General features: G+C 35.3%; 2 protein-coding genes across 2 annotated transcripts; one reads left to right on the top strand and one right to left on the bottom strand.

Moving 5' to 3' along the window:
* Positions 1-501: 501 nt before the first annotated feature.
* LOC129253186 (meiosis-specific nuclear structural protein 1) lies at positions 502-2,270 on the bottom strand. Its single transcript, XM_054891458.1, has 3 exons — positions 1,330-2,270; positions 871-1,262; positions 502-800 (listed from the first exon to the last, which is right to left on the bottom strand). The coding sequence occupies exons 1-3, from the start codon at positions 2,161-2,163 to the stop codon at positions 671-673; spliced, it is 1,356 nt and encodes a 451-aa protein (XP_054747433.1). The 5' UTR covers positions 2,164-2,270; the 3' UTR covers positions 502-670.
* Positions 2,271-4,306: 2,036 nt separating this feature from the next.
* LOC129253184 (autophagy-related protein 13 homolog) lies at positions 4,307-7,347 on the top strand. Its single transcript, XM_054891455.1, has one exon. The coding sequence runs from the start codon at positions 4,830-4,832 to the stop codon at positions 6,408-6,410; it is 1,581 nt and encodes a 526-aa protein (XP_054747430.1). The 5' UTR covers positions 4,307-4,829; the 3' UTR covers positions 6,411-7,347.
* The last annotated feature ends 12,108 nt before the right edge of the window (positions 7,348-19,455 follow it).

Raw genomic sequence — 19,455 nt, 5'->3', positions numbered from 1 at the left:
ATCGTGAAATAATTTTTTTCCACAAAAGTAGTTTTTTCTAGAAACTACAAAAAATCATATCTACATTAAAAGCCTAATATCTACATGCACCTTAACTGGGAACTAAACGGTGAGCAATCCTCACATGTTCTATGACCAGTTAAAAGCCAATATTATAAGTTACCTAGTCTCGGTTGTCGTAAAGAAGTGGATAGTTTTTTGCTGGGTTTTCTGTACTTGTGGTTTGAAGCAGTTTTCTTAAGCACTTCTCTTGTTCCTAGACCAATAGTTTTATATTGTATTTGCCAGACGCTTTTTCATGGCGCCCAGGAAAATCAAGAATGGGGAAATAAAAAAAAAAGGTTCACTAAATACAAGGGCGCAGTTGGTGTCACTAGACCAACAATGTTTTGTACGTATGATTGTCACAGCAAGGTATTGGCGAAGTAGAAAACAAAAAAATTAATTCGCCTTGTTTTATTTTGTGCTGACAGCAGACATGGACAAAAACAACAGAGCAGCTGATTTACCAACACCACCTTTAATCGTTTCGCCTTGACTAAATATCATAGGGAAAATCGCCAAAATATCAAATATGCCAGTAAACTTTTTTTTATACGGGACGAGGAAACATGAATTTACGTTTAAAATCACAACAGAATACCATTATAGAAGTTGACAAAAACTATATCTATTTTTGACTAGAAATACCAAGCACTTTTCGATCTGTATCCTTTAGCACACCCGAAGGCAGATAGCGCAAAACATCGGCCGGAGCATTTTTCAGCATTTGTAGGCGCTCATTTTCAACCATTTCCATTCTAAAAATTGATTAATTAATTAATTAATAATTTTTTTCTGTTTTATCAAATGAAAGTGCAAGGCACTCACCGTTTTCGTTCTTCGTTGATCAAGTATTCATGCCATTTAATATCTTCTGCAGCATCAGTAGCTCGTTTTTGTCGGCGCAACTCAATCATTTCCTGAATGGCACGACCATGTTCTTTTATCTTTAGGCGACGCTTTTCATCCGCTAGTTGATCCAACTTATCACGATCTGCCAATTGTTTTCGCATCTCAGCAAGGAAGATAGCATCTTCATTTTTCTCCCGCTCAAGTTTGCGACGTTCTTGGTCACTACGATAACGTTCAAATTCCACACGCATTTGTATTCGGTCATTATATTGCTTTTCAAGGTTTTGTTTATATCTTATATCCTCATTTGTGTTACGCTCCTCCACCAACAAATCAAGCAATAAGTTTTCGCGTTTTCTTTTCTCATTCTATAATGTGGACATAATTGAAAATATACAATAATATTACAATTTAGCCAAATAATGAAATACTTACTTCGACTTCGAACAAATGCTGTCCAATACGATCACTCAATTCAGCCCTCTTTTGTAGCTGCATCTGTCTCTCCAATTTAGTTTGTAAATTCTTCTCCTCGCGTTCCTTTATCATCTCTTGGAAACGTTCGGCTTCGTCAACTTTTTCTGAAACTTGTGCTAATTTCCATTCCTCTTGTTTACGTTTAAACTCCTCCATTTCCTCTTTGGCATTTTGTTTCCTTCGCTCCAATTCTAATAATTCTGTATCGTGCTCGGCCTTGTATTTCTGCAATAATCTTTGCATCTCATCCTTTTCCTTTAGCACTTCAGTATATTCATCTTTTCGTCTTTGCTGCGTTTCAGCCATTTGACCCAAAAGAATGTTACGAATTTCTTCCTTCTTTTTCAATTCATTTCTTTCAGATTCTATGAGATCTTCTTTGCAACGAAGTCGTTCTTTTTCAAATTCAATATTTTCTAAGCGCTTTAGTTTCATTTGCTCCTCCTTGAGCTTCTCCGTTGCTATCCTTTGTTCTGCAAGTTGTTTTGATATAAATGCCGCTTTTAGTTGCTTCTCCAACTGGCGTAACTCCGAATTATTCTGTCGAAGCTGCTGACGCTTCTTCTTATCTAAAAAATCTTGAACCTTTTGTGCTTTTAGTTCTATTGAAATATCTGTAGTTTCTTGTTGGGCCCGTATGCGCGGATTTTCAGCCGTCATTTGTACTTCCTGTGCTCTTAAATCCTTTACACGACGTTCCTGCTCCATCACAGTCTCTATAAAAAGATTGTTGACTTTGTCCACATTGCGATCGGCATCCACCGGAATCCTGCACCGAAAAGTACCAAACATTTTGCAAATTTCTAATATCTTGTATTTTATTTTCCAAAAAAAGATTATAAAATAAATTCTTATTCTGAGATCTCCACTGGCAACAAACGCCTTGGTAAATTTTTTAAATAATAATAAGCGACATCTACAGTATTTTTGTTTAAGATTTTTGCCTGTTTTGTGCGATTGTGGGACAAAGCGAATTGAGTACAGAAAGTGGTGTCTTCTTTTATGTTTCGAGATTGACGTCAGGCTCCTTTCCAATACAAAACATATAAACAAACGGAATAGAACTTGTGATATGTAAACTAAACAAACTAATGAAAACAAAGTGGCGTGCGTTAAATTGTCAATGCACTAATTAATATAAATATTCCAAATGCAGTTTTTTGCGTTTTTATGCGGATGTGCGTATAATTTATTGTGTTTTGTTTTGACGTCATCGCTGAATAATATACAAACAAGAGGAGAGGAAATTACTTTTTGTGAAGAGGTACGGAAAGCGAAAGCAATGGAGACTGCCTCCTTCAAATTAGTAATACAGTTTCCTAATGCTGTGTTCCGTTCCGTCTTGCTTTTATTTAATTTACTTTTTAAAATTTTGGACAGAATAGGGGAATTTGGTAGAGCAATCTGTAGTGGTGTCTACAGAGAACGCAAATTCACGTTCTCTAGTGTCTACAAAAGTAAGGGGTATGTTTTTTGCTAAGGCTATAAAAAGTACCACCACACTTTGCTACAGAAAAATCAACTATCTACTATGAACCTACTAGTTTCTCGACTTCTTTCATTTATTTACATAAGCGCTGCCATACTTATACCGTGCAGCAGCTGAACTAACTACTTATAATGCTTTTTTGCTTGCTACATAATAAACCATACCATTTTACAATTGTAAATCGACTGTAGCATTTTCGAAAACAGCTGATCAGAATAGTGTACTATACAACTTTTTAAGAAAATGTCGTATACTAGTTTTTAGAAAATTTTGCAAGTTACGTACTTTATTAAGAACTGATACTTTTTATTCATACTTTGTCTCGTGGCATAAGTGATCAAAACTAATATCTGCATTACCCGTATTGTATATTTTTCTTTCAGTACTTGTGCATACTAGGTGGTAGTTTTTGGTTGTTTTAAGTAGAATTGAAATATTCCAAATTTTATTTTATCAGTTTCAAAAAATTGAATGTCGCAAGAGGTACAATACTTCAAATTTAAATCTCTTTTCAAGTAAAAATTTTGAGGCCGCTTTACTCTGTTCTTGGTTCAATAATTCATACTGTCAAAGTCATACTTATTAGCATTTTCACACAATTTTACAAAAAAAAAAAAAACAAAAATAATAATTTTTCGGGCTGTGCCTTTAAACAGAATCTTGGATTTTTATTTCCCCGGTGCTCTGGAAAGATAATTTGTGTTAAACCGCATCCCAAACGTCAACATTTAATTGCATTTCAAGATTATTATTTATTTATGCACAATTTTTTTGATTTCCTAGTGATTATGAAAGATTCATCATCCAATTTTGTTTTTTAATAATTTTTTATAAATAAAAAATATTGTTTAGAGTGATGAAAATCTTTATTTCTACCTTTGCCGCTCCTTTGATTTTCTGTTTATATACTGCAGCTGTCTAGTTCACAAGTGTCAAATATGGTTGACGTTCGACGGTATTTGCAAAAATTATACATTTTCCGATAGGGTTATTAATTTTGTCTCACCTTGTATACTCTTCTTTGATTCTTATTGGAGTTCACTGCTTGTAAGAGTCGATAGCGTGCCAAACATCACTATATGTCTGGAGGCACAATTTTACATTATAAGCTATGCTTATATTACATATATTAAGGTGTTGGATATTGATTGGTAGGATTGAAAGAATTAATAAAACACGGAACAAAAATGGAAAAGACGAGGGTTTAACATTTGGCATATTGAACTTTATCAAATTCTCTAAAGAGTAAGTAAGTTTTCAATGTATATTTTATATATATTTTTTATTCCCTACTGTGGCTTACTGTAATCATGATTTCTAGCACAGAGTTGTTATATGTCGTAATCCTATTCTGTTGTGCTCTTCATATTTTTGCGATTTATATTTCATACAAATTTTCGTATGCCAGCGCCTCGTTTTTACGTCGGACGGCCTCTCGCTTCGTTAAATCTTCGTTCGTGTGTTCATATCGCATATCGTTTACGTGTTTCATTCAAAGTGGACAGAATTGGATGTTGGAAAAGTCGAGTTGAGTGCAAAATAAAAAATACTTTGTTTCAGAGAGAATATTGTTTAAACTGAAGTTGAAATAATGTGAGAACAATGTTACAAATATTTGAATCTTTAAATAGTGTCGAAATAATTAATAAGTTTTCTGAAATCAATGCAAATTTCGCCAGCTGCAATTTTATGAATGAATAATGAGAAAACGCAGTTATAGCGAATGTACATGGAAGCAAACAGAAAAATTTAATAGGAAAGAATTCCAAACAATAAAAAGAGCTGAAAAGTTTTTAAGTTGTAGTGATTGAAGTGAACCAAGTGAAAAAAACGTACTTTGGACTGTGTAATTACCATACGCAGAAGAGGCAAACACTGCATATTGCGAAAGTACATTGCGTGCATATTGCAAAAATCACGCCCACAGACGAAAACATATCAAAAGTGCATTGTAAAATAAGCCTGAAAAATGTCTGGTCAACGTGTCAATGTGAATGCTGCTGAAAAGGACGTGGAGAAGTTTATAAAATTTTTGGCGCTGAAGTCAACTCAAGTCGTTGTTCAGTCGCGCTTAGGTGAAAAAATACAGACTCCATGTAATCCACTCGCTACTGGTAGTGATTGGTTCAATATAGTTATACAGGACCATCCTGATATTTATGCTGAAACGAAGCGTGCGTTAGCATTGGAACCTGGTCAAAGCATATTAAAGCGATTGCCTCTGTGTGTCGAGATTTCGCTACGCACAGTGGAAGGAGACCAAATGGTGCTAGAAGTGTGGTCTTTAGATATACAACTACCTGGTTGTCATAAAAATTGTAAAGATGACATATGCGAAGTACTCATAAAGAATGCAGAAAATGGCAAGGGCGGCGTCGCAAATGGTACAGGCGCAACTTTATCGGAGCAACAGACTTTGAAGGCAGCGCACGCTATTTATAACCGAATGGGCATTCTACTGAAGTCACTTATCTCGTTGACACGTGCTACTCCAGGATACAAATTATCCCGACGTCAATGTCCAGAAGCATATGGTATTTACTATCGAATTTACGTGGATAGGCCACAGTTGCACACCTTAGGCGAAGGCCATAAAAATGTGAAAATCGGGCAGCTAAATACGATAGTTGGTACCTTGAGTATGTCAGTTTCTTACCGTACCAAAATGACGATCACACCCACAACCGCAGATGCACAAAATGGTGAAGGCAACACAATCATGCTAAAGTCTGACCATTTTCGTCGTAACGATTCTTCGCCCACTCAAAACGTATCTTTAACAGGGTTGAAAAGAGGTACGGGTGCAAATGGTGAAAGAAGAGTAGTTGATATTGAAAAGCCATTGCGCCCAGGAGCGTTCACAGATGTTGGCAAACTGCGACAATGGACGGAAAAAGATTATGTTTTACCTGAAACACCACCGTTTGAATGGCTATTGCGTCGTCCACGCCACGAAAGCGGAGGGTCTGCAGGTTCAGTCGAGTCATTAAATAAAAAGAGTGATGGCAGTGCAGCAGTACCGAATTCGTGTAATGGCCAAGAGCAAGGCATTCAAAATAATAACGACGGCGTGGTCAATAATGCCAATAATAATACAAAGGTGATTAATAACAACAATGTAATGGCGTTTAAGAGTTTAGAGAATGGACAAAATGGTACACAAACAAAAACGCCAACCGACAGTGGCACGCTCTCACAGTCACCCATCAAAAGTCTTTTTGTACCCGCCCCAACAACGTCGCGTCACAGTACAGCGCCAACACATTTACCAATGCATCGGCCCGATGATGGTAACCTGCTCAAAGAGTTGAACTTTCCTTTTGCCTTACCAAATTCACATGTAAATGATTTGGCGAAATTTTATCGTGATTGCTATCATGCGCCTCCACTACTTGGACTGAACGAAACACAACCGGAGACAGCGGTGGAAGAATTAGAGGAATTTGAAACATCCTTAGAAGACTACGACGAACTAGTTTCGCAACTCGCGTTAAGTACATCTTCTTCTACGGGCAGCCGCAGCAGTGGTGGACTACAAATGAGCAACTAATACCAACTGAACGGGGTAAAAGATTAATTGATACTAGTATAAGTACATAAATAGATATGTAGGTAGTTAATAGAGTAAGCACGAAAGCCGAGGAACTATTCACTAGAATTACGATCAAACGACTAGGCTTGCATTTCTTTAATTTGCATTATTTATTCTTAATTTTATAACAATATAAGGTTTGCATATACATATACATACAAAATATAATAAGACTTATTTGTTAAGTGTTTATATTTAGTAAGTACATAAATATTGTTTAAATGATCAATTGTTACGGAAAAGAACACTGTGTGCAGAAGACGTTTTTTTTGGAAATTTGTACTGTTATGCCTCTGTTTCAATTGGTAAATCAGTGACTAAGATAAGATAATCAGTTCTGTATTAATGCGAAAATTTACCCAAAATATGTTAATATTCAAAAAGGAATAGGTATCTGAAGCTATTCCTTGTAACGAAGTTTCCTTTACTTACTCAAATCTGATATTGTTTTATGTCTGCAACCTGCACACGGTATGGTTTAGTGCCTTCTTTAACAAATATTTTGCTACGAAAATATAAATGAAAATGCTAAAATAATTTACCTCTATTGTGTTAAAGATGAAGGCATACATATTATTTTTATGTACATGTAAAATAAAGATTTAATTAAAAAAATAAAATAGTTTTAAAAAATTGAAGACTAAAATTTTATACATATGTATGTAATTCTTTCCGAGTAAATGGTGAAAGAAGCAATAATTTTTTGTTTTCTTTAAAGAAAATTATCGGAGTGCATCAATTGCCTAGTATCTGCATAATAAACAGCAGAATTGTTTAAGTAATTATAGTTCAAAGTTCTTTAGACGAGCATGCATATTACATATGTACATACGTGCATCCATGTAAATAAATTCATACAAATACATATACATAATTAAAAAAAAAACTCATTCAACGGCAACTTGATTTTTTAACGATGGTACAGGTGCTTTGAAAAGGGCCACATAAGGCAAGTATTCAAATGAGACAAATTGTGATTACAGTATCGCCAAACAAAACGCTGATCGCTGATTATAAATCCGAAGTCAGTTTTCAAAATTCAAAATGGCGATAATCAGTGGCACTAAAAATCTCTGAATGTTCAATTTGATGACTAAGCTCAACTTTTTGATTTTGAGTCCGCCATCTTGGATTTGCCGTACTGTATATTAATATTAAATGAAAAGTATAAAAACATATTAAATGAACACACTTCATAGTTTCAATAAGAATATTTATTGGTTTAAAAAAGATGACCATACATAAACCATGTATCGCGTTTTTTTAGCTGCATGAGAACTGTCGATATGTTGTTGTTGTAGCAGCATAAACATTCCCCATACTTACATACGGGGAATGCTGCTGGAGTGACAGTCCTTGGCCGGATATTAATCCGGGTCGTTTCGGTAACGTAGAACCGACTGTCGTGGAAACGAGAACTGTCGATATCGATAACTATGATTTGACAGTTGAGAATGGCAAGCTGTGTTGACATTTCTCTTCATTAAGGTTTGGCAAGTCATCAAGAATCGTTTACCGCCAGCACAACATTTCCAAATAGTGGAAATTTACTTTGAAAAAAAAAAATAAATAAATAAATCTGTTTGCGAAGTTCCTAGAGCACTTCGTCCATTTTACACGCTGACGGCATCGTTGGCCCTTATTTCACTCTAAATGAGGAAAGAGCTGGCGTTACGGTGAATAACGAGCGATGCTGAGTGAATTTTTGTTTCCAAAAATTATTTGCTTCCAACAAGATGGCGCAACTTGCCGTACAGGGCGCTTAACAATCGATTTATTGGACTGATCGAATGGACCATGTAACTCGTAGTCGCGGCGGACATATGCCGGGCATTATATAAAAAAATAAATGCCATGAAATTATCTACCAGATTATAATAAAAAAAATCATTCCAACGATATTTCGGTTTTATATTATCATTTTAAGTACTCAAACTCTTAAAAAACACACGACATAAATTAAATACATTTAATCCAGAGCATTATGTATATTTAATTAATTAATTACGTATATTTAATAACATGATTGTATGTAGTTATCTACATAATTACGATGTGGCTGATGGATGTTCGATGACTTGCATTGATTTGCCAAATAACCGCAAAAACCAAATAAAAATTGCACTTTTAATCCGAGAAGAAAATTTCTCAATCCAGATGCTGTACCATCAAAGATTTTAGCGCGGATGTCATCAAATGAAGAGTACTAATCATTCTTTAACCTGTATGTCTAATATTTATACGCGTTTCTTCGTGAAACTACACATACAGTTCATGTTTCACTTGTTTACGTTTTACAAGGTGAAGTTCAAAATAACAAGACTGGCGTCATAAAAATGTTTTTGATGGCACTATCTTTTTAATGAGTTAGTGCGTTGGAAGTTACAATCCTAGCTGACTTCCAGTGAAAGCTTGATGACATTTGGTTTAATGGAAGCGAGGTTATTGCGTCTACAGTGTCAGTATATTTGTGTCATCGGTACAAAAATGAGTTTCGAACAAAGAGCTAATATCAAATTTTGTTTTAAAATCGGTAAAACGTTGAAAAAAGTTTATGGCGATGATTGTCTATCTCTTGCCAGAGTTCATGAGTGGTTTCCACGTTTCAGAGATGGTTGTGAGGACATAAATGACTATGAACATAAGGGCCGCCCAAAATCAGTAATCACCGAAAACTCCATCGAAATTGTTCGTAAATTTATCAAAAATGAACCGAAACCATCGTTGAAATTCATGGAATCGGAGTTGAAAATCTTCAAAACATCGATTTATCGTATTTTAAAATATTATATCATTTGGGCTTACGAAAGGTCTGTGCTCGTTTCATTTCGCCGAAGTTAACTGAACACCAAAAATTGCTCAGAATTCAACATTCAAAAGACTTCAAAAACTGGTAACTTTTACCGTACGGCGAATGCGGCGGTAATGACAATTGTTTAAAGAAGAACAATTTAGTGTTGCGCAAATTTTGATCGATGGTGCTTTTTATATCACATTAAATGCAGTAAATAAATGGAAATTGAATTGAATGAGCCAATTGAAATGTATCCTTATCTTTTTGATAAAAGCTTGAAAGAGTAGAGAAAAGGCTAGGCCTAACCAAGTTTCCCTGAAAAATGAATGCGATCGGGGATCTTGAGGTTATGGTTGCACCCCTTGTCTACGGCTAACATAAATTCTATTAAAACGCTCTTGATTAATTTTATAATAAATTTCATAAGAAAAGTTTTCCCAATCATACCAATACCATACTCTACAATCCATACATCCCGTTAGATGAATTGACTTCGTAACGATCACGTTCAGTTTTTCCGATCCCCGTATGTGGTATTTTTGTTTGTCAAAATTTTTTTTCAACAAACTGTTTTTGAAGCCAACTTTGGAAAGGTTAGGTTATCTTGAACTGGTTGACTTGCACTTTGGAAATAAGTTTCGCATTATTTCTCAACATTGTTAAAGCGGCTCATTTTATTTCTACCACTCTGGGTAGCGCATATACACACATATATTATATATGTATGTGTGCATGAGGTTTGTGTGGTTGTATGTAGGGTCGCATCTGCCTCTTTTTACCTATTATCTAACAAAAAATATTTACAAAAATCGCAAACACAATGATTAATTTTATTTTTAAACTATGTATTCTAATAGGTGCATGAGAATAGAATAGATGCTTGCAATTATATACGACTGTAAACGTACACACACATACGTATAGTATATGTATGTAAAGCCAAATGCGAATTATTTTCAACCGGCATAAACAAAAATATGTATGTACATTAGGGTGTCCTATTAAAAAATGTTGGAGGTGTTCTACCGGAAATATAAATTTTATTATATTTTAAGATTTCCGCCAAAACATTACAAAAATGTATTAAGAGGTTACTATATCTAAATATTTTTTCCCCCTCTAAAATAATCCCAGTCGATAGAAGAGTTTAAGCTTAAAAGGTCTGTATAAAAATGTTTAAGCATTTTATCCAAAACAGGCAAAATGGAATGTATGATGCTCTTTTTTGACATGTTTGGAAGGTAATAGGGTTAAGAAAATCTTGAATCACTAGCCAAATCTTCACTAAATTTTAATAATTTGTACTACATATATGCAAACTTTTTAAACTTTTATTAACTTTTTTTGCAACCAATTTTATTTACCAAAAAACCGCCATTTGGAAGTACTTCATATAAATATTAATATATTTTTTTTTAATTTTTGGCCGACGTCTTAAAATATAGCGTTTTTTAATAGGTGCGTTTTAACTTTTTTCCGATAGGGAGGGCGAACGACGCAATATTTTTTATTTTTCGCTTGTCATTTGTAAACTTCATTAGTATACATTTCATTATGGAACGCTACACACTTGAGCAACGATTGCAAATCGTTCAAATTTTTTATGAAAATAATCGTTCTGTTGCTGCTACTTTAAGAGCATTACGGCCATTTTACGGTCCATTTAACAAGCCGTCCCGTTTTGGGGTTATGTAAAGTCATTGGTCTACAGTAACAAGCCGGCGACGATTTGTGAGCTCAGAGCCAATATTGAACGCGAAATTGCTGGAATTTCGGCCGATTTATGCAAAAGAGTGGTCGAAAATTGGGTTCAACGATTGGACTTCGTAAAACGTGCACGCGGTGGTCATGCAGAAGAAATCGAATTTCATACTTAAATGTATATGTTCAAACTCGATAATAAAAAAAAAATTAGTTAAAAAAGTCAAACCGTTTGTGTTTTATTCAAAAAAGTTCAAAAGTTGAAGCGCTCTTACTGAAAAACCCTATATAATAAGTACTGGAAAGTGGTGCACCCTAGTGTACATATACACATACATACATATGTAAACATATGTAATTGGGTATTAGAGTGGACCATATAAATTGTATTGTATTGTAAGCCTATTAAAATACAATATATTGAATAATGCACTGCAGGAGAGTTACTATATTTCTCTCGTCCTGTGCCATTTTGTATTTTGTACAATAAGTTCTTTATGTACAAGTATTAATACCATTTTCGCAGCATCACATAGATATGTACATATGTATGAGTAGTATATAATTCAATTGCATTGCTAGTTTAATATACAGTTTTGCTCGAAATAATAGGAGTGCCGGCATGAAAAATGTACACGAATGCAAGTGACGTCGCACAATAGCGATACACCTAACGGCATCCAAGTCATAAAATATGGAGTCCAATTTTATGTCTGCGGTAGTTTCTTTAGAGCAGGATTACTTGCTTTCTGAAACACTTGGTGTCGTTTTTTAATCAAAATAACTTTAAACTTATAAATATATACACAAAATTGGGAAATTTTGTTGGAAACTTACTAGCAATTTTAATACACTATTGTTAATTTATGTATTGGTTTTTTGGCCCTAGTGGGTAGAGGAAAGCTCTGTACAGAAGAAAAGCGAGCAATGACCAAAATGCTAAGAAAACAGGGGAAAACGTCCAAGGAAATTAAAAATTCCATAGGAAATTCTGCTCAGATATAATATTAGCAAATGCTTTAGATTATAAAAATAAGCGTGAAAATCGCGGAAGAAAGCATGAATATCCGCTATAGATGATCGCAAAGTAATCCATTTATATCAACCAGGATCAACAGCGACGACTTTAGAAAAGCCCTTTATAAAAATCATCTGTCATTCGGAAACGCCCTAAAACTATAGGTGCCTCGGCCAAACATTAACAAAGAATGTGCGCACCAAATATTCAATATGCAGTAGATTCTGTTGTTGTTGTTGTTTTAACAGCACAGGTAGCCCTGTCAGTGTAGGCACATCATCGTTCATCGGGGTTAGATGAGTCGGTTTAAGGGGGCATGTGAAGAGGTGGTTAGTGTCGTGCGGGGTACCTTCACATGCCGGACATGAGTTTGGTATGTCGGGGTCGATTCTGGATATGTAGGAGTTTAACCTGCTACAGTATCCAGAACGTAGTTGTGCCAGTGTTACACGAGTCTCACGGGGAAGCTGGAGCTCTTCATCTGCAATAGGTGGTGGTTGGACTCCGATTACGGCATTCACGGGACGGGAGTTCATGAAGGTGGTAACGGTCTCCCGGTGAATGTCGTTTATTGACTGTCTAAATACTGTCCGGTCCAGTAGGTTGCGGTCAGTTTTGTCCTGGATTTCGTCAGCGTAGTCTAGGAGATGTCTCCTGACGTGCCTGGGAGGCGGCTCAGGCTCAAGCAAGTGTCTGCAGGGGTGAAACCTACGGTAGCATCCAAGCAGAAACTGCTTGCTGAGCAGTTTGTTATGCTCCACTACTGGGAGCATTTGTGCCTCGTCATGTAGGTGTTGGATGGGTGACATCAGGAGGCACCCGGTCGCTGTGCGAATGGCGGTATTTTGACAAGTCTGTAGCTTTGTCCACTGCGAATCACTAGTTCCAGGCGACCAGACAGGCGCAGCATAGTTTAGAACCGGCCGGCCAATTGCCTTAAATGTCGAAAGCAACAGTTCTTTGTCTTTGCCCCAAGTGCTGCCGACCAGCGATTTGAGGACCTTGTTGCGATTTTGGACTTTAGTGGCAATTGCGTTTGTGTGCGCAGAGAAGGAGAGCAAGCTGTCGAAGGTTACACCCAAAATTTTGGGGTTGTTTACCGTCGAAATTGGTGTATCATCGACTTTAACCTTAAGGGACAGCTTGACCTCGTTTGTCCAGGTGGTAAAGAGGGTCGCCGTGGACTTGGTGGGGGAGAGTTGGAGATTCCTCGCAGTGAAAAAGCAAGAAAGGTCGGTGAGGTAGTTGTTCACTTTGGAACACAGGCCATCGATGTCATTGCCCGACGCCATTATCGTGCAGTCGTCAGCGTATGAGATCAGGGAAACTCCCGCTGGTGGTTGGGGGAGCTTCGAGATGTAGAAATTGAACAGCAAGGGAGAAAGGACACCACCCTGCGGTACACCTTGCTTAATCTTTCTCTGCTTTGACGTTTGATCTCGAAATATCACTGACGAGTGCCGACCGCTTAGATAGTTCACGAACCACCTCTTCAGCCCTGGCAGGAGTGTCGACTGATAAATGTCATCTAGTAGCGTGGAGTGGCTGACTGTATCGAAAGCCTTCTTCAAGTCCAACGCTACTAGGACAGTCCTCTCGCAGGGGCGGTTTTGGTTAAGCCCGCGATTTATTTGGGCGTTTATGGCGGTGAGTGCAGTGGTGGTGCTGTGCACTCGTCGGAAACCGTGCTGATGTGGGGCTGGGGCCAGGTGTTTCGTGTAGAGGGGGAGTAGTACAGTAGATTCTGTTTTTATGCGGTTTTGAAATAGTGCGTTTTTTAAAAAAATTAAAAAAAATGCATGTCGACCTATCGGGATTTGTACATATAAAGAAGATTTTAAAGCAGCTAAGCAAAAACTCATAACAGATTACATCAAAAATGCTAACCCTACAAATATGAAACCGCCTGCATCACCATCCAGATCAGACGTGTACATTTCCTCAAGTGACGGAAGTGATTTTACGCCAAATCCTAAACGAATCGCAACATGCGGGTATTGTCTGATTCTATTTCTGACGATGTAAATTTATTTTTTCGATTCTGATGTTTCTTAAATAAAGATATAATTTTCAAAAATACAATTTTTTGTTTATGCGATTTTATTTAATTATTTCCGATTCCTAGTACCCTTTTTTATGCGATTTTATTACATTATTTCAGATTTATGCGGTTCTTAGCACTTTTGAAACGTATCTATAGTTTTACTATAGAACTGGTAGCTTTTTTTATGCTGTTTCTTGCGGAACGTATATACCGCATAAAAAGACAGAATCTACTGTACTTATATACTATATAATTTCGAATATAAGTGATTAAAAATTTTTTTACAATTTCTTTAAGAGTTACTGCAAAATTTCTATGGCCGTGCGAGCTAAAGAAAATATTTCCATTTTTAAAAGACATAGTTCCACTCTAATGTGAATACATATGTATATATATGTATGTAATGCTATTTGTGTGCACTTGCTAATTTATTTCAATTTTCCTTTTACTTTGCATTTTCGTAACGTATGGGTTCCCATTAAAAATGCTTGTAGGAAAATAAAAATATACAAAAGTTAAGGTTTATAAAAAATCGAGAAACTCACTTGTGTAAGTCCACGGAAATCTAGCTACGTACGTTATATAATATATGTAGTACTGAGAATAACTCAAAAACCGTTCCCATTCTGGGAGGTATGTTCTACTTATGTACATACATACATGTATCATATTTAAAATTAATAGAACAGTATTTGAATATGGGAATTGCGAATATTTTTTTTATTTATTTGCTTTATTTTAGAGGAAGAAAGAGGTTACTACAAAATTGGATGATTATTTATACCACCTGTTTTCTGAAACAACCGCCAGGTAACCCTCTAAGTCAACTGATTTGGGTTTTTTTGTATTAAATTTTGGTGTTGAAAATGTATTCAGTGGTGCGAAAACTTTAGAAGTGTTGGGAAACTCTCTCGGTTATGATACACTTACAAAAAACAAAACAACCGTTTGCGAGTGGCATGAATGCCTTAGAAGAGACCGTGAGTCCATCGAGGATGAGGAGTGTAGTTGCAGACCGTGGACATCGAAAACTGATGATTGGCAGAGGACTTGAACATCACTTATGGACCCGTTCAGAACATGTGTAGTTAATGATTTGGGTTAGCGCCGTGTTGCAGCAAAGTTGGTACCTGAATTGCATGCAAAAAAATGACCGGGTTCATAGCGTCAAAGACATGATTTCATAGCTTGAATCCGACCCAACGTTCATCAAACGCATCATTACTGGGGACGAGACATGGGCTTATACGATACGCAATCCAGACATCAGGCGATTGAGTGGAGAGCTCCGAATGAACTCAGACCAAAAAAACCACGTCGTTTTCAGTAAAAAAAGAAAACGGTTTTTATAGATTACAACGCTTTTGTAGACCACGAATTTATGTCAGAAGGTAAGTCAGTTAAAAAGAACTATTATGTTAAGAGACGTTTACGTAAAGCAAGTCGCCAAAAAAGAAAGAATTTGTGGGAAAACAACCGTCGCACAGCGCCATAATTTTCTGTGAAATTTTGACAAAGAACGAAACAAATACCATCCAACAGCCATTGAATCCAACTGATATGACTCCCTGCAATTTTCTTTTGTTTGATCGAGTCAAAAAACTACTGTCGGAAACGTGTTTCAACAGCCGGCAGTAGAAAGGAAGTAATCGAAAAATCGAAGACAGCTCTGATGGCTATACCGTAGTGTTTCAGAAATGTTGCGAGAGCTGAGTCAAACGCTGGTACAAGTATCACTTTTGAGGAATAAATGTGTTTTGAATTTTCTGAATATATTCGATGCTTTCCATTTCAATTCAACCGGGCTATTCGGGTCATGTTCTCCGATTTCGATGTAACTGAAATATGTTGCTCTCTGGTCAAAATAATGAGACACGTATTTTTTTGTTCGCCCTAAAAAAAATTTTTTCAAGAGTTATCGGCAATTTTGTTTTTTGGCTCAAACTCGATTTTTTTTAATTATATAAGAAAAAATTTTTTTTTAAATGCCCATAACTTAGTCAAAAATGAACCGATTTTAATAATTCTGAGTTCAAAATGATCGTAATTACTTATCCGAGCGACTTCATGTAGAAACAATTGCAAGAAAGTAGTTGAAATTTTTTTATTTAGCAAAAAAGAAAAAAAATTGAAATTTTTTCGAAATTCAATATTTCAAAAAGTGTATTTTTATTTTATTTTTTTATAACTTTTTTCAAATCAAAAGGACATCTCAAACTTTAATTGAGCTGAATGCCTAGTAGCTAAAATGAGTTGTTTTTGAGTAATGAATTTTTGAGTAAAAACACTGTTTCGCAATTTTTGTTTTTTGCAAAATAAAACATGTTCAACTACTGTTTTGCAATTGTTTCTGCATGGAGTCGCTAGTGTAAGTAATTACGATTATTTTGAACCCAGAATCATTCAAAGCGGCTTATTTTTGACTAAATTATGAGAATTTAAAAAAAATTTTCTTATATAATTAGATTCTTTCCATTTCAATTCAAAAGGGCTATTCGGGACATGTTCTTCGATTTCGATGTAACTCAAATATGTTGCTCTCTGGTCAAAATAATGAGACACGTATTTTTTTGTTCGCCCGAAAAAAATTTTTTTCAAGCTTTATCGGCAATTTTGTTTTTCGGCTCAAAATCGATTTTTTTTTAATAATATAAGAACATTTTTTTGTAAAAGCTCATAACTTAGTCAAAAATGAACCGATTTTAATAATTTTGGGTTCAAAATGATCGTCATTACTTACACGAGCGATTTCATGTAGAAACAGTTGCAAAAAAGTAGTCGAAAATTTTTTATTTTGCAAAAAACAAAAAGTGCGAAACAGGTTTTTTTACTTAAAAATTCATTACTCAAAAACAACTCATTTTAGCTACTGGGCATTCAGCTTAATTGAAGCTTGAGGTGTCCTCTTGATTTGGAAAAAGTTATAAAAAAAAAAATACCCTTTTTGAAATATTGAATTTCGAAAAAATTTCAATTTTTTTTCTTTTTTGCTAAATAAAAAATTTTCAACTACTTTTTTGCAATTGTTTTTACATGAAGTCGCTCGGATAAGTAATTACGATCATTTTGAACCCAAAATTATTAAAATCGGTTCATTTTTGACTAAGTTATGGGCATTTAAAAAAATTTTTTTCTTATATAATTAAAAAAAATCGAGTTTGAGCCAAAAAACAAAATTGCCGATAACTCTTGACAAAAATTTTTTTTAGGGCGAACAAAAAAATATGTGTCTCATTATTTTGACCAGAGAGCAATATATTTCAGTTCCATCGAAATCGAAGAACACGACCCGAATAGCCCGGTTGAATTGAAATGGAAAGCATCATTCTGGAAACTTTTTGATCAAGGTGGTATACCGAGATATGCTACTTCGGCTTCAATTCAAATGTATGTATGTAATGTAAGAAATTTTTGTGAATTTCGTACCAAGCTTGGAACTTTGTTTTGTAAGGTTTTTATTGTAAAATAAAATATATTTTTATAAGAAACTAACAGAAAAATGTTGTGAATATTGTAAAAAGATAAAATGACTTAATTATGTGAGCAGAAATGTATGTACGTATGTTCATATATGTATATGCGAAAGCCATCTTTTGGCAAAATATTATATTCCTTCTTCTATAACAGATGCAATAAATAGTATTAAGGAAAGAAAAAATAATGATTAAAAAAAATGTTTGTATTCAAATAGAAAGTGAAAGGATTGCAAAATATTTACAAACAATTATTTCTACCACAACTAAATTTCGTTCGATAAATATTAATTTTGCCACATCTGATTCATGCTCTAGACTTGGGGTGCTTATTACATATTCCACATTGTTAGTTAATAGAGAATGAAAAACGTTAAGGAAATCAGGAAATAATTGTCGAATGTGTGCGTATATACATATGTACATTGAGAACAGCTCTAATGTGTGCTGACTACTATGTTTGTCGTATATAATATAAGCTAATGTGAATAACCGTTAAATTGGAGAACAAAAAAAAAACAACAAATCTTCCGTGTCTATTGGATGTATTTTTTATCATGCACTAATTAGATTGTCTGCGGTGTAATGTTGTTACGCGGGCAATTTATTTATTATTGTTGTCGCTGGTGTTGGTAGTGCTGAAGGTCAAGTCATTTCGGTCTATTTTCATTAGCGTTTGTTTGGTATTTTGAATTTTTTGCATTCTTGCAATTCTCTGTATATTTTACATATGTGTGCGTTTGCATTTACTATTTATCTCATATTTATGTATTTATGGCTGTTTGTGATGAAATCTGCGAATCTTCACAGAAAGAAAATCACGACGTCAACGCCGGAATTCAGCGCCAACAACAAGTAGTTAAATATAGGGTCTTTCAAAAGACGCGCCCAAATTTTGTTTCGAAATAATATATTTAAAAACTTAGGTTCTTTCAGGTTTCACTATTTTTATTCAAAATACTGCTCTTAACAATTATATGTGAAAAATTACATCATTTATATGCCCACCACTGAGTACGTCCACAGGTAAAATGCGCCAAATAGTCGACTCATGAATGCCTAATTGTTGAGATGTTGAAGGTTAATCAGCTAAATTTTGCGCTACAGCAGCAGCAGCAATATTCTCAACAGAACGTCCATTTTTTGGTCTGCCAGTATTTTACTATCCTCGACGGAACCAGTTTCTTGAAATTGTTTCACCAACCCTTGAATTGTCGACTCATTCGGACAATTATTTCCTTCAATAATAACACGAATTTGCGAAATTTAGTTCTTTTAAATCGACATAAGTTTCAATACTTTTACGTGTTGTTCTATCGCCTAAAATTGCACATCTGTCTACTTGACAAATGTCAAAGACGACATAAAAAAGGTAACGCCTAGGAATTACTCACTACTGACAAGTAGGCGTCACTTGAATACCCTTATATAGGGTGATCAATCATGAGGTGCTTTTTTCAATAGTTAAAAAAACAAAAATGTAAATTATGTTCAAAACCTTTATTTATCATTTGAAAGGACATTCTTTGACATTTACTTTTTGAATATGACTTCATTCAAATGTTGGCCGCAACTACGCTTAAGGTGGTCCATTCTGAAGGTCCAATTTTCAATCACTCGTTCGAGCATTTCGACTGGTATGTCGTGAATAACACGCGTAATGTTGGCTTCAGAGCTGGTTTATCAGCATAGACCTTGGACTTCACGAATCCCCAAAGAAAAAAGTCCAAAGGTGTGATATCACAAGATCTTGGTGGCCAACTCACAGGTCCTAAACGTGAAATCAGCTGCTCTCCGAAATGACTTCTCAATAAAGTCATTGTTTCACGAGCTGTATGGCAAGTGGCTTGTCACAGAACGCTGATTTTCATAATGCAGTTGAACAATTTGTAGACGTTGTTGCGGTGTGAGTCTTTCCATGATGAAATGCCAAACGCTGTTCAACAAATCCACGATGACAGTTTGCCACAACT

This window comes from Anastrepha obliqua, chromosome 1, assembly GCF_027943255.1.
Source record: "Anastrepha obliqua isolate idAnaObli1 chromosome 1, idAnaObli1_1.0, whole genome shotgun sequence".
In the NCBI taxonomy this organism is placed as follows: domain Eukaryota; kingdom Metazoa; phylum Arthropoda; class Insecta; order Diptera; family Tephritidae; genus Anastrepha; species Anastrepha obliqua.
Note: the sequence above shows the minus strand (reverse complement) of the source record. Positions and strands in the feature narration are given on the sequence as shown.

Bases quoted from the DNA above. Each gene is read 5' to 3' on its own strand.
- LOC129253186 (XM_054891458.1), bottom strand. From the start codon at position 2,163: ATGTTTGGTACTTTTCGGTGCAGGATTCCGGTGGATGCCGATCGCAAT. The intron at 1,263-1,329 runs GTAAGTATTTCA...TCCACATTATAG, and splicing joins AGCATTTGTTCGAAGTCGAA to AATGAGAAAAGAAAACGCGA. The intron at 801-870 runs GTGAGTGCCTTG...ATCAATTTTTAG, and splicing joins ATCAACGAAGAACGAAAACG to AATGGAAATGGTTGAAAATG.
- LOC129253184 (XM_054891455.1), top strand. From the start codon at position 4,830: ATGTCTGGTCAACGTGTCAATGTGAATGCTGCTGAAAAGGACGTGGAG.